The sequence below is a fragment of the Dipodascopsis tothii genome (assembly GCF_038497935.1).
Source record: "Dipodascopsis tothii strain CBS 759.85 unplaced genomic scaffold V1510scaffold_2, whole genome shotgun sequence".
Taxonomy (NCBI): domain Eukaryota; kingdom Fungi; phylum Ascomycota; class Lipomycetes; order Lipomycetales; family Lipomycetaceae; genus Neoaidaea; species Neoaidaea tothii.
In genome coordinates this window covers 48,369-73,800 of record NW_027117986.1, presented here as the reverse complement: position 1 = coordinate 73,800, position 25,432 = coordinate 48,369, and the positions used below count along the sequence as shown (strand labels likewise).

Genomic DNA, 25,432 nt, shown 5'->3' with positions numbered 1-25,432 from the left:
GGCGGAATAGCGTGCTGTGGCGTGCAGAAGCGTACTAAGGCGTACTGTAGTGCGGCACTACGACGCGCACCCGAATGAAGAGAAGGATGGGGGGTCCTAGAGGAAGGATAAGCATAATCAGCTTGCTAATATAAATACTTCCAAGCCGGGAAGCTGTGTGCTATGCCTGCTAATACAGGTGACTGGTCAAGCTATACCACACGTACGCGCATTTCGCTCGGCTGCTGTGCAGCACCGCCGCCCGCGGACGAGCCGTAAACAAACAGCGCGTTAGAGGCTAGCCCAATAGAAATTTAAGGTTTTGCTGTGTGTAGGCGCGTGAGTCGCGCCTGGTCCAAAATGAAATCACGTAGGATCGGCGTGTGGCATGCGGTGCGGCGGTCGTAGCGACATGGCCGTGCGGTGGCCGTGCGGGGCGTAGTAGACTGTGGCTACGAAACGCGTCTAGCGCGTCGCGGTATGTCCGCGCTCGGGCTGGCGTAGGTGGTAAGCCCGCTCTCCATGCAGTTTGCCGTCGTTGTGCGCCGTGGCGTGATGGCGTCCTTCGCAGCAACTGATGGGCATCACTAGACCGCAAGTTGCTCTCGCGGCCGCACTGTGGCTGCCGCGTCGAGGCCCGCGGCACCATCGCCAGCCGCCGTGCGTACGCCACGCGGTATGCCCACCCCGGCCGCCCGGCCGACGAATGTACACCGCCACGGCGCCACGTTGTGCCGCCGCCTTGCTACCGTCCCGCTGGGTCGGATTAATCAGGCTTGCCAGCCTTGGTCCTGAATGCCAGTCACTAGCAGGTCCACAGCCGCTACGTATCGCACGGTACCCAAAGTATCTTGCATTACCCACCATACATCTGGCTCACTATCTGGGCACGCAAGTAACACGTCCAGGAGCACTATGTTTTACCTCTGTATAGCCCGACCGGCTGGGCGCTTGACTCGTCAACACGGCTTCCATCGCTTGGGTTCGCGTCGACCGCCGTACCCTGCTCCTGTTTTGCGGCGCCCACGTACCGCCGTCTGGCCACCTTTGGCCGACTCGCACGCTCACCGCCGAGAGACACTTCCCCCCATCCATAACGCTTTTATAACCGGGGTTTCCCGCTTCTTCGATTTTTTTCATCTTTCGTTCCCTGTCATTTTCTCTTTTGGCTACCAGTCACTTCATCAGCTCTTCTTGACTTTTGATTTTTTGGAGGCGTGTGTACCATTCTTCCAGCTGTTTAGCGCCTGTCTTCCCGCCGAGATCACGCTGCTAAGCTGCTGCTATCAACCACACCATCTCGCCGTCTGCGTGCAGCTGCCTGACCTACCGACGCAACGCTGCCTACCGCTAGAATTTTATATATCTTACCCGGCCGAGCTGCTTGGTAGCCCGCGCGCTAGTCGCTAGCCGCTTGTCTGTGTCGCCTCTAGGTGTGGCTTACGTTATAGTTCGCGTCTATTTCGCGTCTGTCACGTTGTGTCTCAGCAAGAGTCGACTTACCCGACTCGACTAGGCAAGATCTCGCTTGCAGGCCTCATCGGCTACCGCCTAGCTGCTTCTGTTCGCCCGCTCTATTCGTGACCATGGGTTTCTCGCCGACCGCGGAGACATTCTACAGCCGGTACCCCACCGCGACGATGCCTGGTGTTACCTCCTCGCCGGTTGCCGCGTCGTCAAACATTTTTGCATCATTCTCGGCTACCTCTGGTGTTGCTTACAGTCACATGAGCGGTGTTGAGGACATGTCTGCGGTCTCAATCTCGTCCTCGCCGAACGTGTCTGACGCGAATTACATTGATCCTATCGATCATTCGTTTGGCACAAGCTTTAACACATCTATGCCGACTATGCCGACCGCTGATTACGAGAACAAGAGCGGCAGCGGCCGCATGCCGTCGCCGCCAGAATCGCTAGGCTCTAGCGCGTTTGCGTCGGACCCTGCCACAGCGGCGGCCGTTGTTCCAGTCACGAACGTGTCTTCGCACGGCAGTCACCACATTCTGGCAGGCCATACCCACCACACACACCAGTCTCTGCTCTCCGCCGGGATCAAGACCCCCAAGTGCCCTTCTCCTGCAAACGAGTTTGACGAGAAGCAGGCTATTCCATCGTCTCTGCTCGATTCGCCGATGGACAAGGGAAATCTGCGTGCTAATCGAACGACCGCCCTTGCCAGCAGTCAGATGATGCCACTCGGTCCCCCGAAGCAGTCGGCCTCGTGGCCGTCAGCCAGTGCTCCCGAGCGACCTGGCCTGCTCCAGAATGTCTCCAATATGCAGAAGCATATGTCGCTGTTGATGAACAACACGACCATGGCCCGTGACGAGCTCAACCACCAGAGCAACCGTTCAGGCTCGTTTGACTTCGCAGACATGCAGGATTGTTTAGACTCGTTCCCAAACGAGTACCCTTACTCAATGCAATCCCGCAGTATGCCTGGCAAGAACAGCCCTCACGATGACTCCTCACTGTCGCGGTCACTGAAGGATCAGTGTACGCCAATGGGCATCTCTTACAAGAGCAACACTGACAGCTACTCGCTGGGAGAGCACAATTCCATGTTGCCCTCTTCGCGGGGTCTCGCCTCGGTACTCAATGCAGCCCACGACCACCTAAACATCCCCAGTCGCTACATCAGAATCCACGGAATTCCTGACAACATTGACTGCATGAGCCTGGCCGAACAGCTCAAGAAGATCGGCGATATCAAGGGCCTTTACACCCGCGACGTAACTATGTCTGGCTATATGTTTGTGGCTTTTTACGACATTCGCGACGCTGTCCAGGCAGTGCGTGCAGTGACGTCTCAGCCATTCCTGACCGTGAATCTTCATGCGCATTTTGTCCCACGCAGCCACCTTGTGGAGAGATGCAATAAGGGTCTCAATCTTCCCTTCCTCACAGATAACGAGGGCCAGCTGCTAATCTATGTTCTGAGCGACGCACGCAAGACTAGAGCGATTATTGACGATGTCACTGCCGAGTGCGTGCGCCCCAACTCGGTCGACACAGCCGGCAATACTTTCGTTCTGGAGTACTTTGATGTCCGTCATGCGATGCTTGTTGCCAAGCAGCTGAAAGCGCACTCTGGGGCGGTACGTTCACAAATAAGACCAGTTCTAACGACTAGGGTATTCACTACGAGGTCTACTTTGGCGACGGCAGTGAGATGCAGACCTACAACACGAGTCCTATTGGTGGCCGACACCACGACGAGAACACGCATCCTGCTTGTCGTGACTCGGCGATGCCTGCGGTGGGCAAGCCTCCGCCTCACTACCGGATGGCGCCGAGCTCGGTGGGGTCGTACGGCCCCGAGCCGATCGACTGGAGGGACGCCAAGTCGGGGGTCTTTCACCGGCAGTCAAAGTACCCCGGCTTCAACTACTCGCCGCCGGTCCGCTCGGCGTCCAAGTCCGGGCGGCCGCACTCCTCGATTGCCTCGGCGTACAACGACGAGGACGACTATGAGCGCGAGGATGCGATGATGAACCGGCACCACAGAATGGGAAGCTGGTCGAGACATCAGTCGCTCGAGTCGGCCAAGCCGATCGATCTCTCAGAGCAGCTTGGTCAGTATCCCTATTCAGATTCGATGGAGCGGCCGGTCCGCCGGTCGAACCGGAACCTTTTTGGCAGTCCACAGGATCCTGTGTGGGAGGGAGAAAGACCTAGTACGTTAGGGCGAGGCAATTGCCTGTGGCTCGCTAGACAGGGACTAACTGTCACTAGGCATGTACGAGCGGTACCGCGAGACTCCACGGAATGTCTACACCAATGCCATGGTCCCCAGAAACAACATCGTTGACCTTGAACGCATCGCGCGTGGTCTGGACACCAGAACCACGCTGATGCTACGAAACATTCCGAACAAGGTCGACCAGGCTATGCTGAAGGAGTACATCGACAGAACCAACAAGGGAACCTACGACTTCCTCTGTAAGCCAAATACGGTGCCAGAATCTCGGCTAACTGTTTTAGATCTCCGAATTGACTTCGTGAATAAGTGCAAGTGAGTTTAGCGCGATGACCACGTGCAGTAGCACGCCGTCAGGCACTATGGATGCAGGGGTACTGACAGGGTAGTGTTGGATACGCGTTTATTTCGTTTACGTCACCGGAGGCCATCATCACGTTCGCTAAGTCGCGTTCGGGAACGAAGTGGTAAGTAGAAGCACTAATTGGCAAGCCGAAGCACGATTGGTGATTCACCACAGCAACAAAGCTAGCCGATGTCTACATAGACGGCCGTCTGACAAAACAGGAACCGGTTCAACTCGGAGAAAATCTGCGATATCTCCTACGCCAACATATAAGTTCCCCTTTTTTTTTTTACCTCCCTCTTGAGCTTTATCCGCACACAACGCACAGCTCTTTGGAAGAGAATGGTCCGCTAACATCAGTTTACTCAGGGCAAGGAGTGTCTTATCGAGAAGTTCCGGAATTCGAGCGTGATGGACCAGGGTAAGTACTGCGTACCAGCGGCGCTGACAACAGAACCCGCGTACCGACCGAAAATTTTCTACTCTGACGGACCGTCGAAGGGCGAGGAAGAGGAGTTCCCTCCGCCAAACAACTTGAATAGAAAGCTCAGGTCACTAGCCAGTATCCAGCAGAACGGTATGAGACATCATATATGAGTGGTACATATTCTGCTTTGAGAGACTTCTTGTTCTAAACAGCTGTTCATATATATTTAGGTCTATTTCCGCCGGGAAGCAACAGCAGCACTTGGCGTAGGATTCGAGAGTGAGCCGGTCTTGTGGTCGTCTGCGCCTTGCGGTTTTACCTGTTACTGTCCCGGTCTAGTTTGGTTTTTTCTGTTTGTCTGATCCTGTTTGAAATTCCGTCCTGAGTTTTCTGGTCTAGCCTGATTCCTCTCTGTTCTGTTACTCGCTGGCGCCGTTCTGATCTGTCAATTTCTTGATTCTTGAAAACCGCGGTATTTCTGATTATTGATTATCTATGATTCATTTACTGTTAATATCTTACACTTTGAGTCTTTATTAGGAGGGTGTAACAGAGTTGGAGTCCTTGGTTTGATTTGGTTTATTGGCCTGTGGAGGAAACACAGCCAGTCGTTTTTGAGCTTCAACTCTTTTGACTACTATCTATTTGGGAATTCTGTGGTACTGTCTATGTTTCTATCAGTTAACGTTGGTTTTTTTGGCATCGTTTTTTCGTCCTACCAGTTTGGAATTTGTTACAGTACTCTTGATGCCCTCTAGGATGTGAGATTATAATATTTCTTAACTTTGCTTGGTGATGACGTATTAGTACGTGTATACAACCCGGCTGCCCTGGATCCGCCCTGGCCGGCGATGGCGTCGGCAGGAACGCGGAGCACAGCAGAGCCGGTCCCGGAGCCGGTCCGAGGCTCGCTGGTCGGCAGTTGGATTGGTCGCGAGACCGTGGCCGGCGGCTTTGGGCCGTGGGCGCTTTGTTGTACTGATGTTCCGCCTCTGTCTGCTAGCTTTGGAGCCGTGGCCTCTACATATATTCTTTGGATCATACTCGCTATCGTTTTGTCCGTCTAGGTGCTTGAGGGCCGGCAAATTGCAATGTGATGAAAATAAATTCAAGTTGAAGTATGTACACGTAGCCGCTACGACGCGGTCTTGTCGAGCATCTCGCGCCACTGTTTGGCGAACTCGGCGATGCCCTTGCCGTCGGCGAGCGACGCGTCCACGACGTCTTTGGGGACCTGGTGCGCCGAATACTGCTTGGACGAAAATGACCGGACGTTGTCGTCCTTGTGCAGCAGCCGCAGCTCGGGGTCGCGGTCGGCGTCGGCGTAGGGCAGCGCCAAGATCTCGTCCCACGAGAATAGGAGAGAGTCGGTCTGGGATGCGAACGGATTGATGTCGATCAGCCAGACCCGGTCCTTGGGCTTCTGGATGTAGACGTCGAACGTAAAGTTCTGGTTGGGAAACGTCTTGCGGAGATGCTTGAAGTAGAACTCGTCAACCAGATCGAGGATGTCGTCGCGAATGCCGTGGAGGAACTCGTAGTAGTTGGGATCGCGCTGGCTGATAGCGACAAGCTCGCGTCGGTGGACAAAGCACCGAAATTCCATCGACACGTTGACCTCGGACCACTTGCGGAGGATGAGGGCGACGTCAGCGGCCGGCAGGGCGACGTCGGCGGCGACGTCGGTGGCGTCGGCCGCGGCAGAGACCGCAGAGCCTCCAGCCTCGGGCGACGAGTCGGGTCCGTCGGTGTCAACGGCGTCGTACGCATACAAAAGGTCATGCGTGATGAAGCTCGAGGACTTGAGCATGAGGTAGACGTCGGCGGCCGTGGCGCAGCGCATCGTGTTGGACGCTGTGATCCACATGGCGTCCTTCGGGGACGACCAGTTGAGCTTCGGAGCCACCGCACCGTATTCGACGATCGTGTCCTGGACGGCTTGGTGGAGCTCCGGGAAGGCGACGGTGGGGTCCTTTCGTCAGCAGATCCAGACAGCCACGTACGTTCTCGGCAGCGCTGACGCTTGCTCCGTCGTCTTCATCGTCGGACGACCAGCTCGCAGACGGCCTGGGTCAGCAGGATCGCGCGCACACGCACCCGTCGGCCGGCAAAAAAATTCCGTCGGCAAGCAGGTACTGAACAAACTCGACTGGAACCGGCTGCAGGATCCTGGCTTTGGGCGTGATCGACTTGTAGCGCGGATACCAGGACGGGAACGAGCAGTTATCGACCGCAGACCGGGTCACGGGGGGAAACGGCTCGGGCGCAGCCGGGGCGGCGGGCTCCGGCGCAGCGTCGAGCGAGAGCTCGGCCATCGGACGGAACGGAATCCGGGCCATGAGATCGGGGGACGACACGGCAGAGCCTACCGGCGAGCCGGCCGGGCTCATCTCGGGCGGCGTCGGCGGGAACGCGCCCTGCTGTGTCGGATCAAAGTCCATGGTGGGGGAGAGAGGAAAAACCGTGATAGCCGGGTAAGGTTGATGGGCGGCGGTCAGGTGCGCGGGGCCGCGCCGCGCGGCGTGCGGCGCCAGCACGCCGCATGAGGTGCGGCTCGCCGCCGCACGGCGTGCGGCGCTACACGTATGGTACATATAATACACTAATTTACAGCTGTCCCTGCGAGCGGCGCCAGGCCACAAAGTCCGGATGGAGAAACGAGGCCGTGTCGGTGCGCGCGATCTCCAGGAAGTCCGAGCGCGGCATGTAGCGGATCTTGTACACGTCGCCGTCGTCCGGGATAGACTCGCGCAGCCAGTCCACCGCCGCGGCAAAGAACGAGATGGCGTCCTGGCCGTCCCACGTCGTGCCCGGCACGTAGAACTTGCTTTTCTTGACCATCGACGGAATCTTCTGGGTCTCGAACTCCTCGGTCGTCTGCAGGAAGCCCTGGTCGGTGCGGAAGCCGACGACGACGCGCGGCACGCCCAGCAGGAACGACTGCGCCCACACCTTGAGCAGCTTGGACTCGAACGCGGTGGCGTCGCGGTCCGAGCCGATCGTGCGGTTCGTCTTGAGCTCGGCGTAGTGGTCCAGCGGCGAGTCGTACTCGATCCGCACGTGCTCGTCGTCGCCGTCGTGCACGTCCGAGTTGTCGGGCTTGTAGTCCCAGACCGCGTCGACCTCGCCGGCGAGCAGCATGCGCACCTCGCCGACGCCGGTCTTGACGACCGAGCAGTACTGCGGAATGTTGGACACCGTGGCCGCGCGGCGGCCCTCGATCACGGCTCGCGGCGTCTCGTGCCAGGTGCCGGGCAGCGTCGCCAGCGCCTCGAACTTGTAGCCCCAGTATGTCATCATGCGGCCGCGGTCGTCGAGAGGCCGCTGCGCCTGCCGCTTGAAGGCCGCGTCCTCCTCGATGAAGAGCTGGCCGTCAAAGTAGACCGCGTTGAGCTCGAACGAGTCGTTGCGGGCGTACGGCAGACAGAGCAGCTTCGTCATGAGCCCGCGCCAGGTGATCATGTTTGCCGGCGTGCGTCCGTGGGCGCGCTCGTGCTCGATCAGCGCCAGCAGGAGCCCGTCCAGGTGCTCGTCCGTCTCGACGCGCTGGACGAAACGGTCGAAGCCCTGGGACAGATCGGCGCCGGCGACCTCCTCGACCGGAAGATAGTAGTAGCTCATGGAGGAATCGTCGTAGCGCAGCTGGCGCTGGTCGTCGTAGGAGAACGCGGTGAGCTCGCGCGGCTGGCGCATGAGCGCCGACCGCGACCGCGCCGTGTTGATGTTCAGGTAGAGCGAGTCGGGGTCCGGCCGGGCAGGGACGGGCGCGGTCGAGCGCTGGTCCCGGGGCCGGCCAAAGTTGGCGGCGCGGTTGCCGCCGTGGCCGCCGCTGTGGCCGCCGCCGCGGCCGTGGCCTTGGCTGCCGCCGCCGTAGCCGCCGCCGCCATGGCCGCCGCCGCCGTACGCCCCAGGGCCGCCGTACGCGCTCGGCCCCGTCGGGATGTAGCCGCTGCCGGTCGGGCCCGGCGGCGGCCGGCCGTCGTGGCCGCCAAAGCCGCCACCCTGGCCGCCGTATCCCCCCGGCGGCCCGCGGCCATCGCCGCGGCCGTCGTCGCGGCCATCCGGCCGTCCGCCGGCCCACGCCGGCACCGCGCCGCCCCCCCACGGGCCGCCGCGGCCGCCCTGCTGCCGGTCTTGCCGTCGTCGATCCATCTCGGGTCCGTCTCTCGGCCCGGGTCGCGCAATTCGTTTCGCGCCGTGCGTGCTCGCGCTCGCTGTCGGCAGTCTCTGCGCCGTCGGCCGCCGTCAGGGGCCGTGTGCTCGTTGTCGTCGGTTTCGCGTCGTCCGACGTCGGTTTCGCGATTTCAGCGCGGATTTTCTGCGTCCAAGGCCGCCCCAGCGCTTTCCAGGCCGGCCCAACAGCAACAACAAGGGCATCCGCACGCGGTCGCGCAAGAGGCACACGAGCCGGACACGCCCGGTCGATTCGGAAACCGCCGCGATCGAGCATGCCGACGGCGGTGGCGGGCGGGCCCGACCAGGTCGGCTACCGCGCAGTATACGGGCTCAGCGTGGCCCCCTCCCCGAACCAGACCAGCACGCCAGGCCCTGGCGCGTCAGGATCGTCGACGCCGAGCACAGGCGCGGCACCAGCAAGCGCAGGCGGCGCACGGAGCGAAACGAGCAGGAGCCCCCGCGGCGACCACACGATCGAGACGCCCACGGCCGCGTTCCGACGACGGAGCGGACGACCGCGGACAGGGCACTCGCTGGCGCGACAGGCGCAGGCGCGACACGCGGCGAGCGCGGCCGAACGACACATGCGCGACCCGCCGGGGCAGATAGCCGCCGCGGCGTTCTACGGCGACCGGCACGCGGGCTTTGACCTGCCGACGATCAACCCGATCTCGCGGCGACGGCAGCAGCGGCTGCTGCGCCACGCGCGCGCGGACGACGCCAAGCCGGAGCGCGACGACCGGCTGTTTTCGCCCGTCGGCCGCCGGCCGGCGGACGACGACTTTGTGGTCCGCGTGGCCGGCGTGCCGGACATCGTCGAGCTGCACACGGACGTGCCGGTGACCGACAAGGAGATCGACAAGGAGGACGCCGACTACCGCGCGACGGTGGCTGTGCGCGCGGCGTACGGCGACCTGGCGCGGCAGCGCACGGACAAACGTGAGTGGGCGCGGGGACGCGCTGACGGCAGACCTGCAGCGGCAGGCGCGGGCCGATCTGCGGCGCATCGTGGCCGAGATGGACGACGACGGGTGGCTGTTTGGACCGGCCGAGCCGGCCGGGGTGTAGTAATACATTCGATAGGCTACAGAGTGCGGAGGCGTGCGGGCGCGCGCGGCGGCGACGGCGACGGCTGCGGCGGCCATGTCGCACAGACGGCGCACGGACGCGTCGGCACGTCCGCGCCCGTCGGCATGTCCGCGCCGCCGTCCCGATGCGCGACGCGTCCGCGCGTCGACGCCCCGTGCGCGTCGACGCCCCTGACGCCCGTGACTGCTTTCTAGTCCACGTCCGGCCCCGCCAGCGCCGGCCGCGCCGGCGGCGCGGGGCCCAGGAAGCTGCCCATGAGGTCCTGCAGCAGGTTGCCCTGTGTGCGTGCGCGGATGCCAAAGAACCGCTCGCCGATCCGGTCCAGCGCGTCGTCCAGGCCGCCTGCCGCGGCGATCTCCGCCCGGTAGTGCGCCTTCAGCCGCCTGTACAGGTCGGCCGACGGCCGCTGGCACGCCGCGATCAGCAGCTGGAAAAAGTTCAGCAGCGGCTCGGACGCAAACACGGCCACGGAGCCCACCGTGCCCGTGACGGGCTCTGGGGCCGCCACCCGGCCCGACGCCGTCAGCGCCGCCACGAACGTGTCCAGCGCCCGTCTGGCGCCCGCGATGCTGCCCACCGCCAGGTACCCGAGCACCGCGCGGGCCGCGTAGAACGGCGCGTGGTCGTCCTCGTCGTCGTCCATGAACCAGTCGAACTCCATCTGGCCGAGCACCTCGGCGCTGGCGGCGGTGCCCAGCAGCAGGTGCTTCTCGGCCTCGTACGGCTCGTCCTCTGCGGTCAGCCCAGCCTGCGCGCTGCGTACCTTCCGCCAGTGCCTTGCCAAACACGTGGTGCAGCTCGCGGTCGCCGCCGGTCTTGTTGGCCCACTGCACGGCCGCCTGCACAAACGCCTTGCGCCGGGGCTCATCCGGCCGGAACAGCGCAAAGAGCTGGACGACCTGCGCGCGCGTCGACGCCGTCACGCCCAGCTTGCCGTTGTTGAACGTCTCGATGAGCAGGCAGGCTAGGTCGCCGCCGGAGCCGCCCTCGCCGGCGCGCAGCACGACCTGGGTGCCCTCGAACAGCAGCTCGACGGCCTCTTCGTAGTCGCCCTGCCGCACATACCGCGCAACGACCGTCCGCAGCGCCTGTTGCGCCTCGTAGAACTCCTTGTCGGCGATTCTGCTCTCAGCCCCGGCCGCGTCGTACGCGCGATCTGCGGCACGAGCGCGCGCCAGCGGCTGCCTACGGCCGCCGCCTCCACGCCCGCACCCGCCCACGTCGACTTACCTCTGCTTGACGCGCTCAAGCGTCTTCTGCAGCTTGCTGGTGCTCATTTTGCCGGGGGACTTCCACGGCGGTCGGCGAGCGTTCAAGTCGCGGGTTACCCGGAACATCACGACTTTTCAGCCCCCGGCGCCGGCCCCGGAACCCATGGCCGACGACACTCCCGCAGGCCGCGCAGCGGCACAGACCGCAGACAAGGACTTCCCGGCGATTTCTGGCGGCGGATCGCTTGTTGTAGCGTGGCAACTCAAGGGTAAGTCCGCCCCGCGCGCGCTCTGACGCCAGGCAAGCCTGTGCTCGTGATCGGCGGCGGCGAGGTCGCGACCGGCCGTGTGCGCCACCTGCTCGTCGCGGACGCGGACGTGACCGTGCTGTGCGCGGCCAGCGGTCTCTCGGACGAGCTTGTCCACCGTGCGGCCACCGGCGAGATCGCCCACGTCGACCGCCACTACGACCCTGACGTTGATCTGGTGCCCGTCTCGCCCGAGACCGTGCTCTCCAAGCCGGCGATGGTGATGGCCGCGATCGACGACCCGGTGCTCTCTACGCGGGTCTGGCAGGCGTGCCAGGCACGCAGCATCCCGTGCAACGTCGCCGACGTGCCTGACGAGTGCGATTTCTACTTTGGCAGCATGTACCGCGACGGGCCGGTCCAGGTCATGGTCTCGACCAACGGCAACGGCCCGCGCATGGCCGCACTCGTTCGCCAGCGCATCCAGGACTCGCTCGAGGACTTGCCGCTCGGCCGCGCGGCCGAGAACCTCGGCCGGCTGCGCCGGCGGGTGCGCGCGGCGGTGCCGGGCACCGCCGCCAGCGACGTGCGCACGCGCATGCGCTGGGTGTCCAAGGTCACGTCGGCGTGGACCGTGGCCCAACTGGCCGAGCTCGACGACGCCGCGATCGAGCGCCTGGTCGACGGCATGGCGGGGCCGCTGCCGTCGTTCGAAAGTCTCAAGATCGGCGAGTAATGCATTCGCTAGTTTCCAAAACGGTCGCGCATCACAATGGGCGCGACCAAAGTCCACGTGTAGAGCGCCAGACACACGTACGTGCTGGCGATCTTGACCCACGAGTAGAAGTAGGTCCGGCCAACGGGCACAAAGCCGGCCGTGTCGTCCTTGTCGACCTGGGTCGTCAGCAGCGTGGCCGTCCACTGCGTCGCCAGGAAGAAAATAAAGTGGAAGACCGAGTAGTCGTACGACGTCTGCGTCGCGACCTCGTCCTCTTCGTCCTCGTCCAGCTCGTACAGCGCCGACGCTGGCAGCGAGCCCGAGTCGACCGCCGCGCGGATGGCCTCGATGCGCATGCTCGCGCGCGAGGGCTCGGTCGTGACCACGTCTGAGGCCACGGGCTCGTAGCCCTCGCGGTAGTCATCCTCGGCCGACCGCCGGGAGCCCGCCCGCAGCGACGTGTACGCGATCGCCAGGAAGGTAAACAGCGCGCCCAGCACGACCGACGCCGTGCGCGTGCCGCGCGACCGCACCAGCGGGTTGCACAGCCGGTCGTCCGGCTCGCCCGTCACCGCCGACAGCACCAGATACGTGCAGTACACCGTCACCACCGCGGCCTGCGCCAGGCCCGCCTGCGGGTTGTACTCTTGCACCTCCGGGTTGATCGACACCGCCGACACCGCCGCACATAGCAGCAGGTTGATCGTTATCGCGGCCTGGTTCATGCTGCAGCCGTTCCGGCCAAAGAAAACGTACATGACCACCGTCATGGCGATCGCCGCCGCGTACATGCCCAGCGTCGATCCCACCAGCGTCGTCTTCCAGAACCGCGAGTCGTGCGTCTCGATCTTGTTGATGCACATCTCGGCCCACGAGTGCGCAAAGTCCACCAGCAGTACCAGTCCGTACAGGATGAACAGGAACGCGCCGATCACGGCGATGTAGTTGCCCCAGAACACAAACACACCGTCGGGCACGGCGAACGACAGCCCGACGAGCACCAGCCACATTATCACCTTCGGGCCCCAGAACCCGCTCTGGATCGCCGCGCGCGGGTGCGTCGTGCTGCGCACGCCCACCACAGCGCTGCCGATTATGGCGTGGAACACGCCGAGCGCCAGACAGATGCGCTGCACCGCCACGAACCCCGTGCACTGTGCGCCAAAACACTTCACGCCCTCCGCCGTGTGCGTGTACTGCTCCAGCTTTTCGAGTACCCATGGCGTGAGCATCAGCCATGCGAGCTGCCGTCAGTTCTGCTGCTGGTGCCACTTACTATCGAGTTTGCAAGGAAGATCACTGCGTACGCCAGCCGAGTCGCCAGACTCGACGAGCACTTGCCACACGCCGCACACAGCGTCGTGCACGCCGCCGCGCCGCAGCACGACACGGCCCACGACACAGCCGTCGTGGCCAGCGCTGGCAGCCCTAGCAGGGGGAGCGACAAAGGAATGCCCATCGCGATATGGAGCCGGAGTTGCGGATTGGGAGCGGGACGCTTGGGGATGTTTGATACGTTTCAGCCTGCTTGATAGGTCACGTGCACGGACATCTCCGCACGTGACGCGCACATCGCCGTCAGTCCCAAACCAACCCGCGCGACGTGACCGTCTGCCAGCCGGACGAGTCCGTGTCGGCGGGCGCGGCGGGCGACGCGGCGCGCGCCGATGCAGCGGGCGCCGCGGCAGATGCGCCCGCCGCGGCCGGCGCCGACGTGCCCGGCGCGGCTACCGACGGCGGCGGGGTGCGCTCCGGAGCAGGCCGGCCGGCCGCCCCCTGCGACCCCTGGCGGTCCAAAGACAAGCCCGGCGGCCCTTGGCCGGGCGCGGCAACACGCGCATATCCCGAAGTGCCCACAGGGGGCGGCCGGGCAGGCTTGACCGTGCGCGATTGCTCCACGCGATGCGCATGGAGCCGGTCGCGCCGTTCTTGCTCGCGGGCTTCGGTCTCCTCGCGTGCCCGGGCGCGCTTTTCCTGGTTCTGCCGCTGCTTCTTAGTGGGCCCAGTCACCGGCTCGCGCCGGACGTATTGCCGTTCCGGCATGACGCGCGGCGTGATGCGTAGCGTACGCAGCGGGCCGGTGGGCGCTGTGACCCGGGCCGCATTGGCTGCATAGTCGTCCGCAGCCGTCTCGGCGTCTGAATCCGAGTCCGAGTCCGAGTCTGTGTCCGTGGCCGCGCCCTCGCCCGGATCCGCGATCGGATCGACGGGCGCAACAGCTGGGGTTGACGGCTCGGCGACGGCCGGCGCCGACACGACTGGCGCGGCCGGCGCCGGATCGACGCTGGCGGCCGTCTTTTTGGCCGCCTTCTTGGCTTTTTTTGACTTGCCCGCCGTGTTGGCCGGCGCAAGTTCCGGGACGTCCTTCGCGCCCGGTGATGGGATCGCGGCCAGCTGGATCTTCGCATCTGCGGCCTCCTCGGCGACACCGGCCGACGGCGATTGCGCCGCCCGCGCCGGCTTCTTTTTCTTCTTCTTCGAGGCCTTAGTAGCCGCCGCTGGCTGCTCCGGCACGCCCTGTCGCATGGCCAGCCAGACTACGGTGGCGACGGCGAGAGCGCCGGCCACCTCGATCACGTACTCGTACACAAAGTCCATGCGGTCGAGGTTGCGCGCGGCGCGCTACATGTACGGGGCCGGGTAATGCACGTGACTTTCGCGCTCCAGCAAGCATGCTCAGGGGCCAGTGGCCCGGCCTCTACCACCGGCGCCGTGGCTGGTGCCAAGGCTGGCACTGGACTCGTTCGGGCGCCCTGTGCTGCGGCGCGTGGCTAAAAATCTCCCGCTCCATAAATAGCACAGCATCCAGAAGATCACGGCCCCAAGCCAGCAGCGGGCGACCGGAGGCCCGATAGCCGGTATCCGGCTGCAGGCCAGCGCGTGCCAGCTTGCGCTTGGTGGCTAGCCAGGTGCCAAGCGGCCGCGTGCAGCACTAGCGGCTGCCCTCGTGCGCATCGAGCTGCCCGCTGGCGGTCGCGTAGCTAGCCTTGCCGTGCGGCTCATGCTGACAGATACTGGCGTATCAGGCAGGGACTGGCCCCCAGCCGGAGCGGGCGCGGCCAGGGGCCGCAGGTCACCGGGCCACTGGACCGCAGTATAGTGAGGGGCACGCGGCAGGCTACACCGGCCCGACAGCCGTTATCACTGGCGGCAATGCCGCCGGTCGCGGTGCAGCGGCTGTTGCCCCTGGCCGATACGCGGCCGACGCGTGGCCGCGCGGGCGCACGTCCGGGTCACGCCAGCCGACCGGATCAGACTTGCGCCCACCGCGGTCGCCTGCCGCTGACCAGCCACCTGCGCCACCATCGGCAGTGCCGTGTGTGCGTGGCTTGGGCCCCACGCCCAGGCTAGTGCGCCGAATACGAGCCCCCGGCGGCCCAGGACGCCTGGGCGCCTCTGAATCGCGACGGCGACGAGCCGCGGCTGGTCGGTCACGGCCGGCCGCGCGGTCGTGCGCGGTTGTCTGTCGGCGGGCGACACCTGAGACGGCGTCGTGCCAGACCAGCATGCGTCCTTGATTTAGCCACCGCACAGCCGCCGGCAGCGCCCTCCGCGGCCGGCAATCTACTCGCGGCGGGGTACATCCGCTCGACATTGTTATCAGCCAGCCGCGGCCTCTAGCGCTTGCTGCTGGCTGCCGATAGGAACGGTGCGGAGGCGAGCTGGAAAGCGTCGGCCGATTTCACATCGCCGAAGACCAAGACGCGCCGCGGGTTACGGGCTGTGACCGAGGCTGCTCCTGGGTAACAGGTGACGGGTTACGGCTGTCCGCTGCCGTGTCTTTCCGCAGTGGTCAGCGTACGACGCGTAGTGGTCGGACCACTAAATTGCAGCGACAAGCAGTGGTCTACTCGGCCGGCGCGGTCCAGATCGTGTCGCTGCAGCGCGCTGCCATGCCGTCGCCCGCGGCCGGTCGCGACTCATCGAGTCGCGGTCGAGGCGGTCGAGGCTGTCAAACGCTCCGCCAGAGGTCATGACGCGAGATCAGCAGATCGGCGGATCAACCGATCGGCTGGGGCGGAAAACTGCGCAGCGCGCGCTGGGCAGCTCAGTGGCCGGCCGCCAGGCCCGCCGGCGCGGTCTGGCGGCCGCGGCCCTGAGCGCAGCTGACCCGTGAGCCAGCCGGACGGGTCCGTCAAGCCCGTGCGTCGTACAAGTCGCGCAGCCAACCTGTTGGGCGTGCGCGGGCAAACCACGCAAATTCGCTCAAGGTGGCCAGGGTGGCCAAGGAACGGGCCATCACTATGGCAACCATGCGGCTGCCACACGGCTGCCAAACCTCAGCCTCTGCGCGTGTCGGCGCCGGGGGATCCGCGGCGCGCCCCGCTGGCAACCGATCGGACTAGTGCCGCGCGGTTCGCGCTGGCATGGGTCAGGCTAGCGGTGGCGGCGTGTCGGGCCCACCGACGCCGAGGATACGAGCACATTCCGTGCGGCGAAGGCTCGTATTCGGGCACAAGTGGCGCAGCGCGCGCTATATGGTGTGCAAGGGCCCAACCGCGCGACAGATGAACTATCGAGCGTGGACGGCGGCCGTGGCCCGTGGACGGCGGCAGCGGGCGCGATGGCGCTATCGCCGTTCGAGCGGACGGCCGCAGCGTATATCTGGCGGGCGCGGCCCGTTGCTGGCAGTTACGCCAGTCTGTCCGTCCTTTCGCCATGAACAAGCTCAGTCAAGTCAAGGCGCTCAACGGCAACGGGGCCAAGTACCTTTCGATCCTCGGCGACTTTTATGTGTGTAAGTGAGCGCGCGGAGGCCTGGCTGACAGCAGCGCTCGGTTCGGGGACGCACTATGTGTACTCGGCGTACGGCCCCCAGCTGGCGCAGCGGCTGGGATTCAGCGCGACCCAGAGCGAGGTGATTGCGACGCTGGGCTCGGTCGGTGTGTACTTGTAAGTGGATCGCGGTTGCAGCGCTGACGGCAGCTCGGGCCCGCCGGCGGGTATTATTATCGACAGCAAGCCGCCGCACATCCCGATCGCGATTGGCGGCTGCCTGATCCTGCTGGGATACATGATGATGCGGCTGGCGTACGTGAATGAGATCCGATCGCTGGCATTTGTGGGCATCTGGATGATTGTTGCATCCATGGGCAACACGTTCGCGTACCACGCGTGCGTGAAGTGCGCGGCCATGAACTTCCCGCACCGCCGCGGCACGGCGACGTCCATTCCGGTGGCCGGTTACGGTCTATCGGCACTGTTCTTCTCGCAGGTCGGCAATGCCGCGTTCGGCGGCGACACGGCTCGGTTCATGCTCATGATCCCGCTGCTCGGCTCGGGCCTGGTGTTTGCCGGCCTGCCGCTGGTTCGGCTGATCAAGCCGGTGCGCGAGGCTGACGCTGAGTCGGCTCCCGAGGAGCAGGCGCTGCTGGACCGCATCGAGCCGGCGCCGAAGGAGATCGGCTACTCGACCATGATCGCCGAGGACGACAAGCTGGCGCTCTCGGTGGCGTCGTCGTCGTCGTCGGCTACGGCCGTCGCCGAGGACGAGCCGGCCACGGAGGTCGACGCGCTCGCGGACGAGGTCGACATCCACGGTTGGGCGCTCTTCCGCCAGTGGCGGTTCTGGATCCACTTCTGCATCCACGGTCTGCTGTCAGGCACTGGTCTCATGTACATTCTGTCGGCGGGCTACGTGCTGCGCGCGCTGATCACGTACGACAACCCGATGGTGACGCCGGCCGAGCTGCAGCGCAACCAGGCCCTGCAGGTCTCGCTGATCTCGTCGTTCTCGTTCATCGGCCGCATTGTGGCCGGCATGTCGGCCGACCGCCTCAAGCGCATGGGCCACCAGCGCATGTGGGTCATCTTGGCCTCGGCCATCATCTTCACGTTTGCCCAGATCGGCGGTCTGACCGTCAACACTCTGCGGTATATGTGGTTCATTTCGATCTTCAACGGTCTCGGCTACGGTGTGCTCTTCGGCTCGTACGCTTCCATCATCTCCGAGACCTTCGGCCTGAAGCGCTTCTCGGAGAACTACGGCTACCTGACCTGCGCCACCGTCTTCGGCTCGGATGTCTTTGCCTACTCTTTCGGCGCCATCTACGACGCGAACTCGCACTTTGTTGACATGGGCGACACCATGCGCATGGCCATGCAGGAGCAGGTCTGCACCAAGGGCCTGTACTGCTACCGCACCGCCTTCATGATCACCCTGCCGGGCGACCTGATCGCTATCTGCCTGGCTCTGGTTGTCATCTACATCGACCACCGCCGCCTTACGCGTCAGGCTGCGCTCACGAACTAGCTTTTTTCTGATGGGACATGATTGTATGAGGGGTTTGCATTAGTTGGTCATCGGCCACTGGCCGCCCGGATAGCCGGGGATTGTATGTAATTAGTAATGGGGTCTATCGGATAAGCGTAGAGCTGCGAGCGCGCGGCGCGGTGGGGCGTGCTTGTGGCGGCTGTGTGGCTGCTCTGCGGGCAGGGACGTGGGGTTGCAGTCGTGTTACCGGGGTTGCAGTCGTGTTACCTGGTGCAATTGTGATCTGTGAGTGACCTGTGAGCATGATGGGCGTCCATGAGCTCTGTGAGCGTGGTGTGGGCCCGTGAGCAGGCGACTGTGTGAGTGCGTGTGACTTCGTGACCGACCGACGACTGTGTGATCGCGTCGTGAGCCTGCGAGCCAAGTCGAGCCGCACGCGCTCTATTCCGCCGCACGCGCTGCGGCGCATCACGTGTCCGCCGCACTTCACCGCCGCCAGCGTTCTCCCTCGCCATGTCATGACCTCGTTCCCGGGCTCCATCAAGATCGAGGACACGCCCACCGAGGCCGCCGGCGTCTCGGCTCAGTCTGATGCCGAGCTCCAGGCAGCCCTCGTCGAGCTCGACCAGCTCCAGCAGCAGGTATGTCGGTACAGAATGCGCTGACGCAGCTTCTCGACATCCGTACATCCGTCCCGCGGTTCCTCCGCCTGATCGCCGACGTGCAGGCCACCGGCGACCGCGGTCGCGCCAGCACCGGCGGCGACCGCGCTGCCGCTACATTCGACAAGTTCGCCGCCGAGTCGGCCGCCATCACGCAGGCCATCGACAAGTTTGCCGCGGCCGCGCACGCGGCCGCTCCGACGCTGCAGCGCGGTTCGTCTGATTGATCTGTATTACAGTCTAAAGTGCGGCCACGCCGATCCACGACGTTGCACAGCCGGCGCCGAGCAACAGCAGCGGCGTGCGAGCGCAAAAGACCTCGGCAAACCGGCGGATGACAACGTCGCCGCCGGGGCCGCAGTTGCCATGCTCGCCCCAGCCCCAGGCGTAGACTCGGCCGTCTGCGGTCGCAGCTAGCGTGTGCTCGCTGCCGACAGCGACGCGCGTGAACCGTGGGCCGTCGCCGGCAGCGTACGGCGGCAATTGGCCGTGGCCGTTGGCGCCCCAAGCCACGATCCGGCCGTCGACCACGACGTGAATCGTCGTCCACCCAGCCTGCACGGACGTCCACCCGGCCAGCGGGCTCGGCCCGGGCGAGCCCATGGCCGCACCGGCGGGCACGTCGTGCAGGCCGTGCTTGGCGGCGCCAAGGACGGCGATCTTGCCGGCGGCGTCGGCCACGACCGTGAACTCGCGGCCACACGCCACAGCAGCTGCGCCACCGGGCCACACGCACACCGGGCGCCAACATGGGCCACGCGCATCGCCGAGCTGGCCCTTCCGCCCGTTGCCCCAGCCCCAGACCTGGCCGTCGTCGAGCAGGACGGCGACGTGGGCCATGCCGGCGGCGACCTGCGCGACGCGACGGCCGGCGGGGGGGAACTCCGCCACACGCGCGCCACGGCTCTGCGGCGTCGTCGGCCCCAGCCCCAGCTCGCCGGCTGGGCCGTGGCCGGCTGTGTGCACCTCAGGGCCGGTGCCGTCGTCGTAGACGACAACAGAGAACGCCCAGCCGCCGGCGCAGTGCGTCACGCGTCGGTCTCCGGCGCCGACGCGCGCAAACTGCGGCAGCACCGCCCCATCGGCGAAGCACTGGCCGTGGCTGTTGCAGCCGGCTGCAAACAACCGGCCGTCGCCATCGAGCATGAGCGTGTGATTGCCATTGGACGCAACTACACCGCTACCGGCGGCGAGCTCGACCTGACGCGGCTCGTGCGCATCCTCGCCAGACGGCTGCGCGAGCTGGCAGGACGAGTTGGATCCGAACGAGAAGACGTCCATGGCGCGTGCGGCGCAGCGCGCGTGGCTTTGGCCGCGGATTACCCGGGCGCGCTCTATACTGTTACCCGGGTGTGCACGTGTTACCCGCCCAAGTCGCGCCGCACGCGCGGCGACGTCTCGGCACACGACTGCGGCGGTGCTCCGCTCACCACGGAACGAGACGCTGCCAGGTCTCCCCATCGCACGCTCTCGCCAGAGAGCCCGAGCATCACCATGCCCCCGGCCCGCGCGCGCAGCCGGCCGCGCGGCCGCCCCGGCCTCTGGCGGGCCGTCCGGCTGGCCACGCTCGCGGTCGTCCTCGTGGCAGCCATTGCCGGCGTGCCGCGGGCGGCCGCGTTCCCGCGGACGCACCTGGCCGCGCTGAGGTGAGCCGCACGGCGTGCGGCGCAGCTGACGCCAGAAACGAGACCCGCGAGGCCTTCTACCACACCTGGAACGCGTACCTACGCCACGCGTTCCCCGAGGACGGTAAGCCGCCGGCCGACGCCGCTGACCGCAGAGCTCCGGCCGCTGGCCTGTGCCGGGCGCGGCAGCGACCGCGCCGATCCCGGCAACAAAGGCATCAACGACATCCTCGGCGATTTCTCCATGACGCTCGTCGACACGCTCGACACGCTGGCGGTACGGCCCCGTCCGGGCGCGCTGACCGCAGATCATGGGCGACCAGGCCGAGTTTGAGCGTGCGGTCAAAAAGGTGCGCCGGTACGTCAACTTCGACGTGCCGTCCAACGTCCAGGTCTTCGAGACTACGATCCGCATGGTCGGTGGGCTATTGTCGGCCCACATCTACGCGTCGTCGCCGCAGCTGGGCTGCGCAATCGCTGATTACGACGGGTTTATGCTCGAGCTGGCACACGATCTGGGCCGCCGGATGCTGCCGGCGTTCGACACGACCACCGGGATCCCATTCGCCCGTGTGAACCTGCGCCACGGGCGCATCAACGACACCACCACCGAGACGTGCACGGCCGGCGCCGGCAGCCTGGTGCTCGAGTTTGCGACGCTGACGCGGCTGACCGGCGACGAGCGCTTCGAGAAGCTCGCGCGCCGGGCGTTTTTTGCCATCTGGGACCGCCGGACCAACAACAACCTGGTGGGCACAGCCATCGACGCCGTCAGCGGCCTCTGGCTGTCGGCCTACTCGGGCATCGGCGCGTCGTCCGACTCGTTTTTTGAGTACGCGCTCAAGGCGTACGTCCTGCTCGACGACACAGCCTACCTGGGCGTCTTTGCGACCGCCTACACGGCCATCAAGGAGCACCTCTTCGATGGCTGGCTGTACCGCAACGTGCACGTGGTCTCGGCCGTGCCGGTGACCAACTGGGTCGACTCGCTCTCGGCGTTTTTCCCGGGCCTGCAGGTCCTGGCCGGCGACGTGACGGCCGCCGTCCGCAGCCACCTCGTCTTCTACAAGCAGTGGCTCACGTACGCGGCTCTTCCCGAGCGCTGGAATCTCGTTCTTCAGAAGGGCTCGGTCGAGCTCGAGTGGTGGGGCCTGCGGCCCGAGTTTGCCGAGAGCACATACCATCTCTACCAGGCCACCGGCGACCCGTTTTACCTCCGCGTCGGCGCCCAGGTGCTCTCCGACATCCAGGCACGCACGCGCGTACCCTGCGGCTACGCCGGCATCCGTGACGTGCGCACGGGCGAGCTCGCCGACCGCACAGAGAGCTTTTTCCTCTCGGAAACGCTCAAGTACCTCTACCTGCTCTTCGACGTCGACAACCCACTCAATCACATGGACTCGAACTTTGTGTTCTCAACCGAAGCGCACCCGCTGTGGATCGACGTCGACCTGCTGATGCCGGCGGCGGGCCACCTGCGGCAGCGGCCGGCTCAGCGGCCGCTGAGTCCAGTGCTGCGCTGGAACGAACCCCTCGAGCGCGTTTCCGAGACGTATATATACCGCAACTGGCCTGTCAACCGGCCCGACGCCGAGGAGGACGACGTCGAGAGCCGCGCCGAGCTCGAGGCCGGCGCGTCGTGCGCATACACGGCGCACGGCGGCGGCCTGGCGTCGTTCTACTCGCTCGTGGCGTCGTGGCAGGAGTTTTACCACCTCGACGGACTCTACAACTTCACAGCCATCGGCGAGCACCTGTTCCCGCCGCTGTCGGCAGACGCGTACGCGTTCCCGTCGCATGCCGGCACGTACAGCGCCAACGTGCGCGCATACGAGGCCGCCGGCGGCCGGCAAGCCGGCCGGCCGATCCGGCCGCTGGTGGACCTGCCGGCGACGCATCCGCTGGCAACGACGACGACGCTGCGGCCGCCGCACGTGTTTGAGCTCTACTTTCCCGCGAACGGCAAGGGCACGCTCGTTCGGCGCGGGCGCGACGTGCGCGCATCGTCGCTCGACGGCCACCGCGTCCGCCTTGCTCGCGCCGACGGCCACCGCGTCCGCGTCGTCCAGATCGACGAGCACGACGTCACCGGCGTGCTGCACGTGCAGGCGATCGAGCTCGCCAACATCGACGCTAGCGTTTTCCAGGTCCTCGCCAACGGGCGCGTGCGCGTCAAGGGCGAGGACGTGGTCAACCTCATCGTCGGCTCATAGACTATCATTCAGTACATACACTACTGCAGCTTCGTGGGCTGGCCCGACAGAAGCGTGTAGACCGGGGCGTCGAGCTTCTCGCGGCCCTTGAGGAAGTCGAGCTCCATCAGGAAAATGTACTCGAGGATCTCGCCACCGAGCTTGCGGGTGAGCTCGCCGGCGGCCTTGGCCGAGCCGCCGGTGGCGATGATGTCGTCGACAATGATCACCTTCTGGCCGGGCTTGATCGCGTCGGCCTGCATCTCGAAGATGTCCGAGCCGTACTCCTTCTCGAACTTGGCCGACACGGTCGGGCCGGGGAACTTGCCGCGCTTGCGCACCGGCACAAACGCCGCGTCCAGCATCAACGCCAGCGTCGGGCCGAACAGGAAGCCGCGGGCGTCCAGGCCGACGATCACGTCCGGCTTGTTGGCGCCGGAGAAGTTCTCCTCGATCTGCAGCCGCAGGCCCGTCAGCAGCGCGTTGAACGCAGCCGGGTTCTGGAAGATCGGCATGATGTCCTCGAAGAGAACGCCCTTGGTGGGAAAGTCCTTGAACTGACGCAGCGAGCTCTTGAGCAGCGCCTTGATGTCGTCGATGTTGTCGCCGGCCCCAGTGGCCGCCGCGGGCGAGAAGATGAGAGGCATGGTGTCGAGGTCAGGGGGATAGATAGAACGGAGGAATGAAATTTTCGCACTGGCAAAGTAATTTCGACGTCTTTGTCGCCCAGCTTCTGTGTGCGCGCTGCACGCCACGCCACGTACGCCACGCCGCCGCTGCCGCTGGCCGGCCACGCACAGACGCCGCGGCCGCCGCGGCCGCCGCGCAGCCGCCGACGTCCGTGCGGCGCAATCACGTGTGATCGACGTTAGGGTTCTTTGTCTTAGGGCTTGCAGCAGTCATTGATCACGTGTCGCGCTTGTGAGCCGTGAACCGTGAGCTGTGAGCTACCAAGCGCCGGCGCGCCGCTGGGCGCGCTCGGCGGTCGCCGGCCGCGGCCGTCTCAGAGGCGGCGGCAGGCGGCCGATGCGGCCGGATCAGAGGCGTGCACGCGCGCGCGTGTGGTCGACCCACACTCGGTCCCTCGCCGCCGGCAGGCCCACGAGACATCAATTCGCGGCGCTGTGCGTGCTGTCGGTCGCTCCAGTGCTACTGCCGCCACGGAGAGACCAGATCGGGCCGCAGTAGTGGCCGTGTGTGCAGATCGGCCGCTGTAGGCTGCCTGGACGCGACTGCCTGCCGTCTCGGCCGGCGGCGGCTTACGCGCGTGAGCGGTTCGCCCGCAAGTCGTATTGCTGCACGCGCGCTGTACGCACCCAGCGCGATCTGCTGTTCTGCTCTTGGTACCGACAGCCTGGCAGTGCTGCGGTCTGTAGCCCGGATCAATCTGCTAGCCGTGTCATCGGGTTCGGTATGCGCAACAGCGGGCGGTCGGCAGCACAGAGAGAGCTCTGTGCTGCACGTCAAGTCAGCCCCTCCCCAGCTGCATACGGGCGGGCGCGGTCGGGGGCGTGCGGCTCGAGCATGCGGCTTGCGCCGCGCTACGTGCGGCGCATCACGTGATACGTGGGTTAAAACCCGTTCGCGCGCGTCCCGACTCCCCAACGATGCGGACGGACGATGATCTCTACCGGCAATCGTCGCAGTTCCGGCTGTGGTCGTTCACGCGGCCCGAGCTCGACGAGGCTCGGCGCAAGGTAAACGCGCGCGCGGTCGAGCGCCTCCGCCGGAACAGCGGCGACGCTGGTGCCTCCATCGAGTTTCTCACCCCCGAGGAAGAGCTCGAGCTCGTCCTGTTCTACTGCGGCAAAGCGCAGGACGTCGCTGGTATCTACAAGCTGTCGTCCCAGATCAAGGCTACGGCGATATCGTACCTCAAGAAGTTCTACCTGCGCAACTCGACGATGGACTACCACCCCAAGAACGTGATGTACACCTGCCTGTTCCTGGCCACCAAGAGCGAGAACTACTTCATCTCAATCGACAACTTCTCGGCGATGCTGCCCAAGGTCACGTCCCAGGATATCCTCGAGCTCGAGTTCACCGTGGCACAGGCGCTGTCGTTCACGCTCTCGGTACACCACCCGTACCAGCCGCTGCACGGCTTCTTTCTCGACATGCAGGCGACGCTGCCGGGCTCGGTGGACACAGTCGGCCCTGCGCACGACGCCGCGCGCAAGCTCGTCAGCAGCAGCCTGTTTTCGGATGCAGCCCTGCTGTTCACCCCCCCGCAGATCGCGCTGTGCGCGATGGACATGGTCAACTCTGACATCCTGCGCGAGTACCTCGAGAAGAAGTTTGTGGGCAAGAACGAAGCCATGCACAAGGAGCTGTTGCGCATCATTGATGAGATCAAGCCGTACATGGACAACGCCGTACGGAAGCAGTCCAAGGATCGGGTTACAGCCATCGACAAGAAGCTCTACTTTTGCCGCAATCCGGACAAGCTCAAGAAGCGCAAGCCAGAGGACACGCCCGAGGCGGCTGATCCGGGTGATGCCAAGCGCGTCAAGGCCTCGGCCGGTCCGGAGGACGACATATTCGGCGGGCCGATCCGGTGACGCGGGTCCGCGACAGGAACCGCATCCGCCGCTGAGTCGTGGGGGCAGCGGCGGCGGCGCAGGTGCGCGGTTGCGGGTCGCGGGTCGCGAGTCGCGGGTCGCGAGTCGCGGGTCGCGGGTCGCGGGTCGCGGGATACGGGTTGCGGGTTGCGGCCGGCTGGCCATGGCCGGACCTGCGCCCGCCGGACCGGGTTCGCAACGCGAGTCCAGTTCACCACGCACGGACTCAGTCCCGGTCACGGTCCCGGTCTCGGCGAGTCCGGTCCTGGCGGACCCGACCCACG

The 25,432-nt window shown here is 65.1% G+C and overlaps 14 protein-coding genes across 14 annotated transcripts; 7 read left to right on the top strand and 7 right to left on the bottom strand.

Moving 5' to 3' along the window:
• Positions 1-406: 406 nt before the first annotated feature.
• Positions 407-1,477, top strand: V1510DRAFT_163449 (uncharacterized protein). Its single transcript, XM_066930370.1, has one exon. It carries the CDS (start codon positions 775-777, stop codon positions 1,387-1,389), a length of 615 nt encoding a protein of 204 aa, XP_066791362.1. The 5' UTR covers positions 407-774; the 3' UTR covers positions 1,390-1,477.
• On the top strand, positions 1,478-5,019 carry V1510DRAFT_163450 (RNA recognition motif 2-domain-containing protein). The gene is made up of 9 exons (XM_066930371.1): positions 1,478-3,077; positions 3,113-3,656; positions 3,715-3,921; positions 3,964-3,994; positions 4,069-4,146; positions 4,247-4,294; positions 4,391-4,446; positions 4,480-4,602; positions 4,683-5,019. The coding sequence occupies exons 1-9, from the start codon at positions 1,566-1,568 to the stop codon at positions 4,733-4,735; spliced, it is 2,652 nt and encodes an 883-aa protein (XP_066791361.1). The 5' UTR covers positions 1,478-1,565; the 3' UTR covers positions 4,736-5,019.
• Positions 5,020-5,483: 464 nt separating this feature from the next.
• V1510DRAFT_409779 (D123-domain-containing protein) lies at positions 5,484-6,894 on the bottom strand (the record flags this gene model as incomplete). Its single annotated transcript, XM_066932618.1, has 3 exons — positions 5,484-6,424; positions 6,456-6,519; positions 6,550-6,894. Coding segments are annotated over 3 exons (1,246 nt in total), but the record flags the coding sequence as incomplete, so codon positions are not given.
• Positions 6,895-7,036: 142 nt separating this feature from the next.
• Positions 7,037-8,279, bottom strand: V1510DRAFT_409778 (RAI1 like PD-XK nuclease-domain-containing protein). Its single transcript, XM_066932617.1, has one exon. It carries the CDS (start codon positions 8,143-8,145, stop codon positions 7,060-7,062), a length of 1,086 nt encoding a protein of 361 aa, XP_066791359.1. The 5' UTR covers positions 8,146-8,279; the 3' UTR covers positions 7,037-7,059.
• Positions 8,280-8,738: 459 nt separating this feature from the next.
• Positions 8,739-9,852, top strand: V1510DRAFT_409776 (uncharacterized protein). The gene is made up of 2 exons (XM_066932616.1): positions 8,739-9,567; positions 9,599-9,852. Exons 1-2 carry the CDS (start codon positions 8,901-8,903, stop codon positions 9,694-9,696), a joined length of 765 nt encoding a protein of 254 aa, XP_066791358.1. The 5' UTR covers positions 8,739-8,900; the 3' UTR covers positions 9,697-9,852.
• Positions 9,853-9,883: 31 nt separating this feature from the next.
• On the bottom strand, positions 9,884-11,035 carry V1510DRAFT_409773 (uncharacterized protein). Its single transcript, XM_066932615.1, has 3 exons — positions 10,948-11,035; positions 10,481-10,839; positions 9,884-10,449 (listed from the first exon to the last, which is right to left on the bottom strand). Exons 1-3 carry the CDS (start codon positions 10,992-10,994, stop codon positions 9,908-9,910), a joined length of 948 nt encoding a protein of 315 aa, XP_066791357.1. The 5' UTR covers positions 10,995-11,035; the 3' UTR covers positions 9,884-9,907.
• V1510DRAFT_163413 (putative NAD(P)-binding-domain-containing protein) lies at positions 10,877-11,916 on the top strand. The gene is made up of 2 exons (XM_066930368.1): positions 10,877-11,197; positions 11,230-11,916. Exons 1-2 carry the CDS (start codon positions 11,092-11,094, stop codon positions 11,910-11,912), a joined length of 789 nt encoding a protein of 262 aa, XP_066791356.1. The 5' UTR covers positions 10,877-11,091; the 3' UTR covers positions 11,913-11,916.
• Positions 11,896-13,625, bottom strand: V1510DRAFT_409770 (serine incorporator/TMS membrane protein). Its single transcript, XM_066932614.1, has 2 exons — positions 13,171-13,625; positions 11,896-13,138 (listed from the first exon to the last, which is right to left on the bottom strand). The coding sequence occupies exons 1-2, from the start codon at positions 13,351-13,353 to the stop codon at positions 11,921-11,923; spliced, it is 1,401 nt and encodes a 466-aa protein (XP_066791355.1). The 5' UTR covers positions 13,354-13,625; the 3' UTR covers positions 11,896-11,920.
• On the bottom strand, positions 13,156-14,752 carry V1510DRAFT_163415 (uncharacterized protein). Its single transcript, XM_066930369.1, has one exon. It carries the CDS (start codon positions 14,490-14,492, stop codon positions 13,473-13,475), a length of 1,020 nt encoding a protein of 339 aa, XP_066791354.1. The 5' UTR covers positions 14,493-14,752; the 3' UTR covers positions 13,156-13,472.
• Positions 14,753-16,083: 1,331 nt separating this feature from the next.
• Positions 16,084-18,258, top strand: V1510DRAFT_409764 (major facilitator superfamily domain-containing protein). Its single transcript, XM_066932613.1, has 3 exons — positions 16,084-16,632; positions 16,667-16,787; positions 16,821-18,258. The coding sequence occupies exons 1-3, from the start codon at positions 16,554-16,556 to the stop codon at positions 18,145-18,147; spliced, it is 1,527 nt and encodes a 508-aa protein (XP_066791353.1). The 5' UTR covers positions 16,084-16,553; the 3' UTR covers positions 18,148-18,258.
• Positions 18,259-18,966: 708 nt separating this feature from the next.
• On the bottom strand, positions 18,967-20,136 carry V1510DRAFT_409759 (regulator of chromosome condensation 1/beta-lactamase-inhibitor protein II). Its single transcript, XM_066932612.1, has one exon. It carries the CDS (start codon positions 20,049-20,051, stop codon positions 19,011-19,013), a length of 1,041 nt encoding a protein of 346 aa, XP_066791352.1. The 5' UTR covers positions 20,052-20,136; the 3' UTR covers positions 18,967-19,010.
• A 128-nt stretch (positions 20,137-20,264) lies between these two features.
• On the top strand, positions 20,265-22,608 carry V1510DRAFT_400672 (glycoside hydrolase; the record flags this gene model as incomplete). The annotated part of the gene is made up of 4 exons (XM_066931967.1): positions 20,265-20,416; positions 20,452-20,519; positions 20,551-20,672; positions 20,704-22,608. The coding sequence occupies 4 exons, from the start codon at positions 20,265-20,267 to the stop codon at positions 22,606-22,608; spliced, it is 2,247 nt and encodes a 748-aa protein (XP_066791351.1).
• On the bottom strand, positions 22,594-23,395 carry V1510DRAFT_409755 (phosphoribosyltransferase-like protein). Its single transcript, XM_066932611.1, has one exon. The coding sequence runs from the start codon at positions 23,232-23,234 to the stop codon at positions 22,629-22,631; it is 606 nt and encodes a 201-aa protein (XP_066791350.1). The 5' UTR covers positions 23,235-23,395; the 3' UTR covers positions 22,594-22,628.
• A 748-nt stretch (positions 23,396-24,143) lies between these two features.
• On the top strand, positions 24,144-25,275 carry V1510DRAFT_409752 (cyclin-like protein). Its single transcript, XM_066932610.1, has one exon. It carries the CDS (start codon positions 24,195-24,197, stop codon positions 25,146-25,148), a length of 954 nt encoding a protein of 317 aa, XP_066791349.1. The 5' UTR covers positions 24,144-24,194; the 3' UTR covers positions 25,149-25,275.
• Positions 25,276-25,432: the final 157 nt, after the last annotated feature.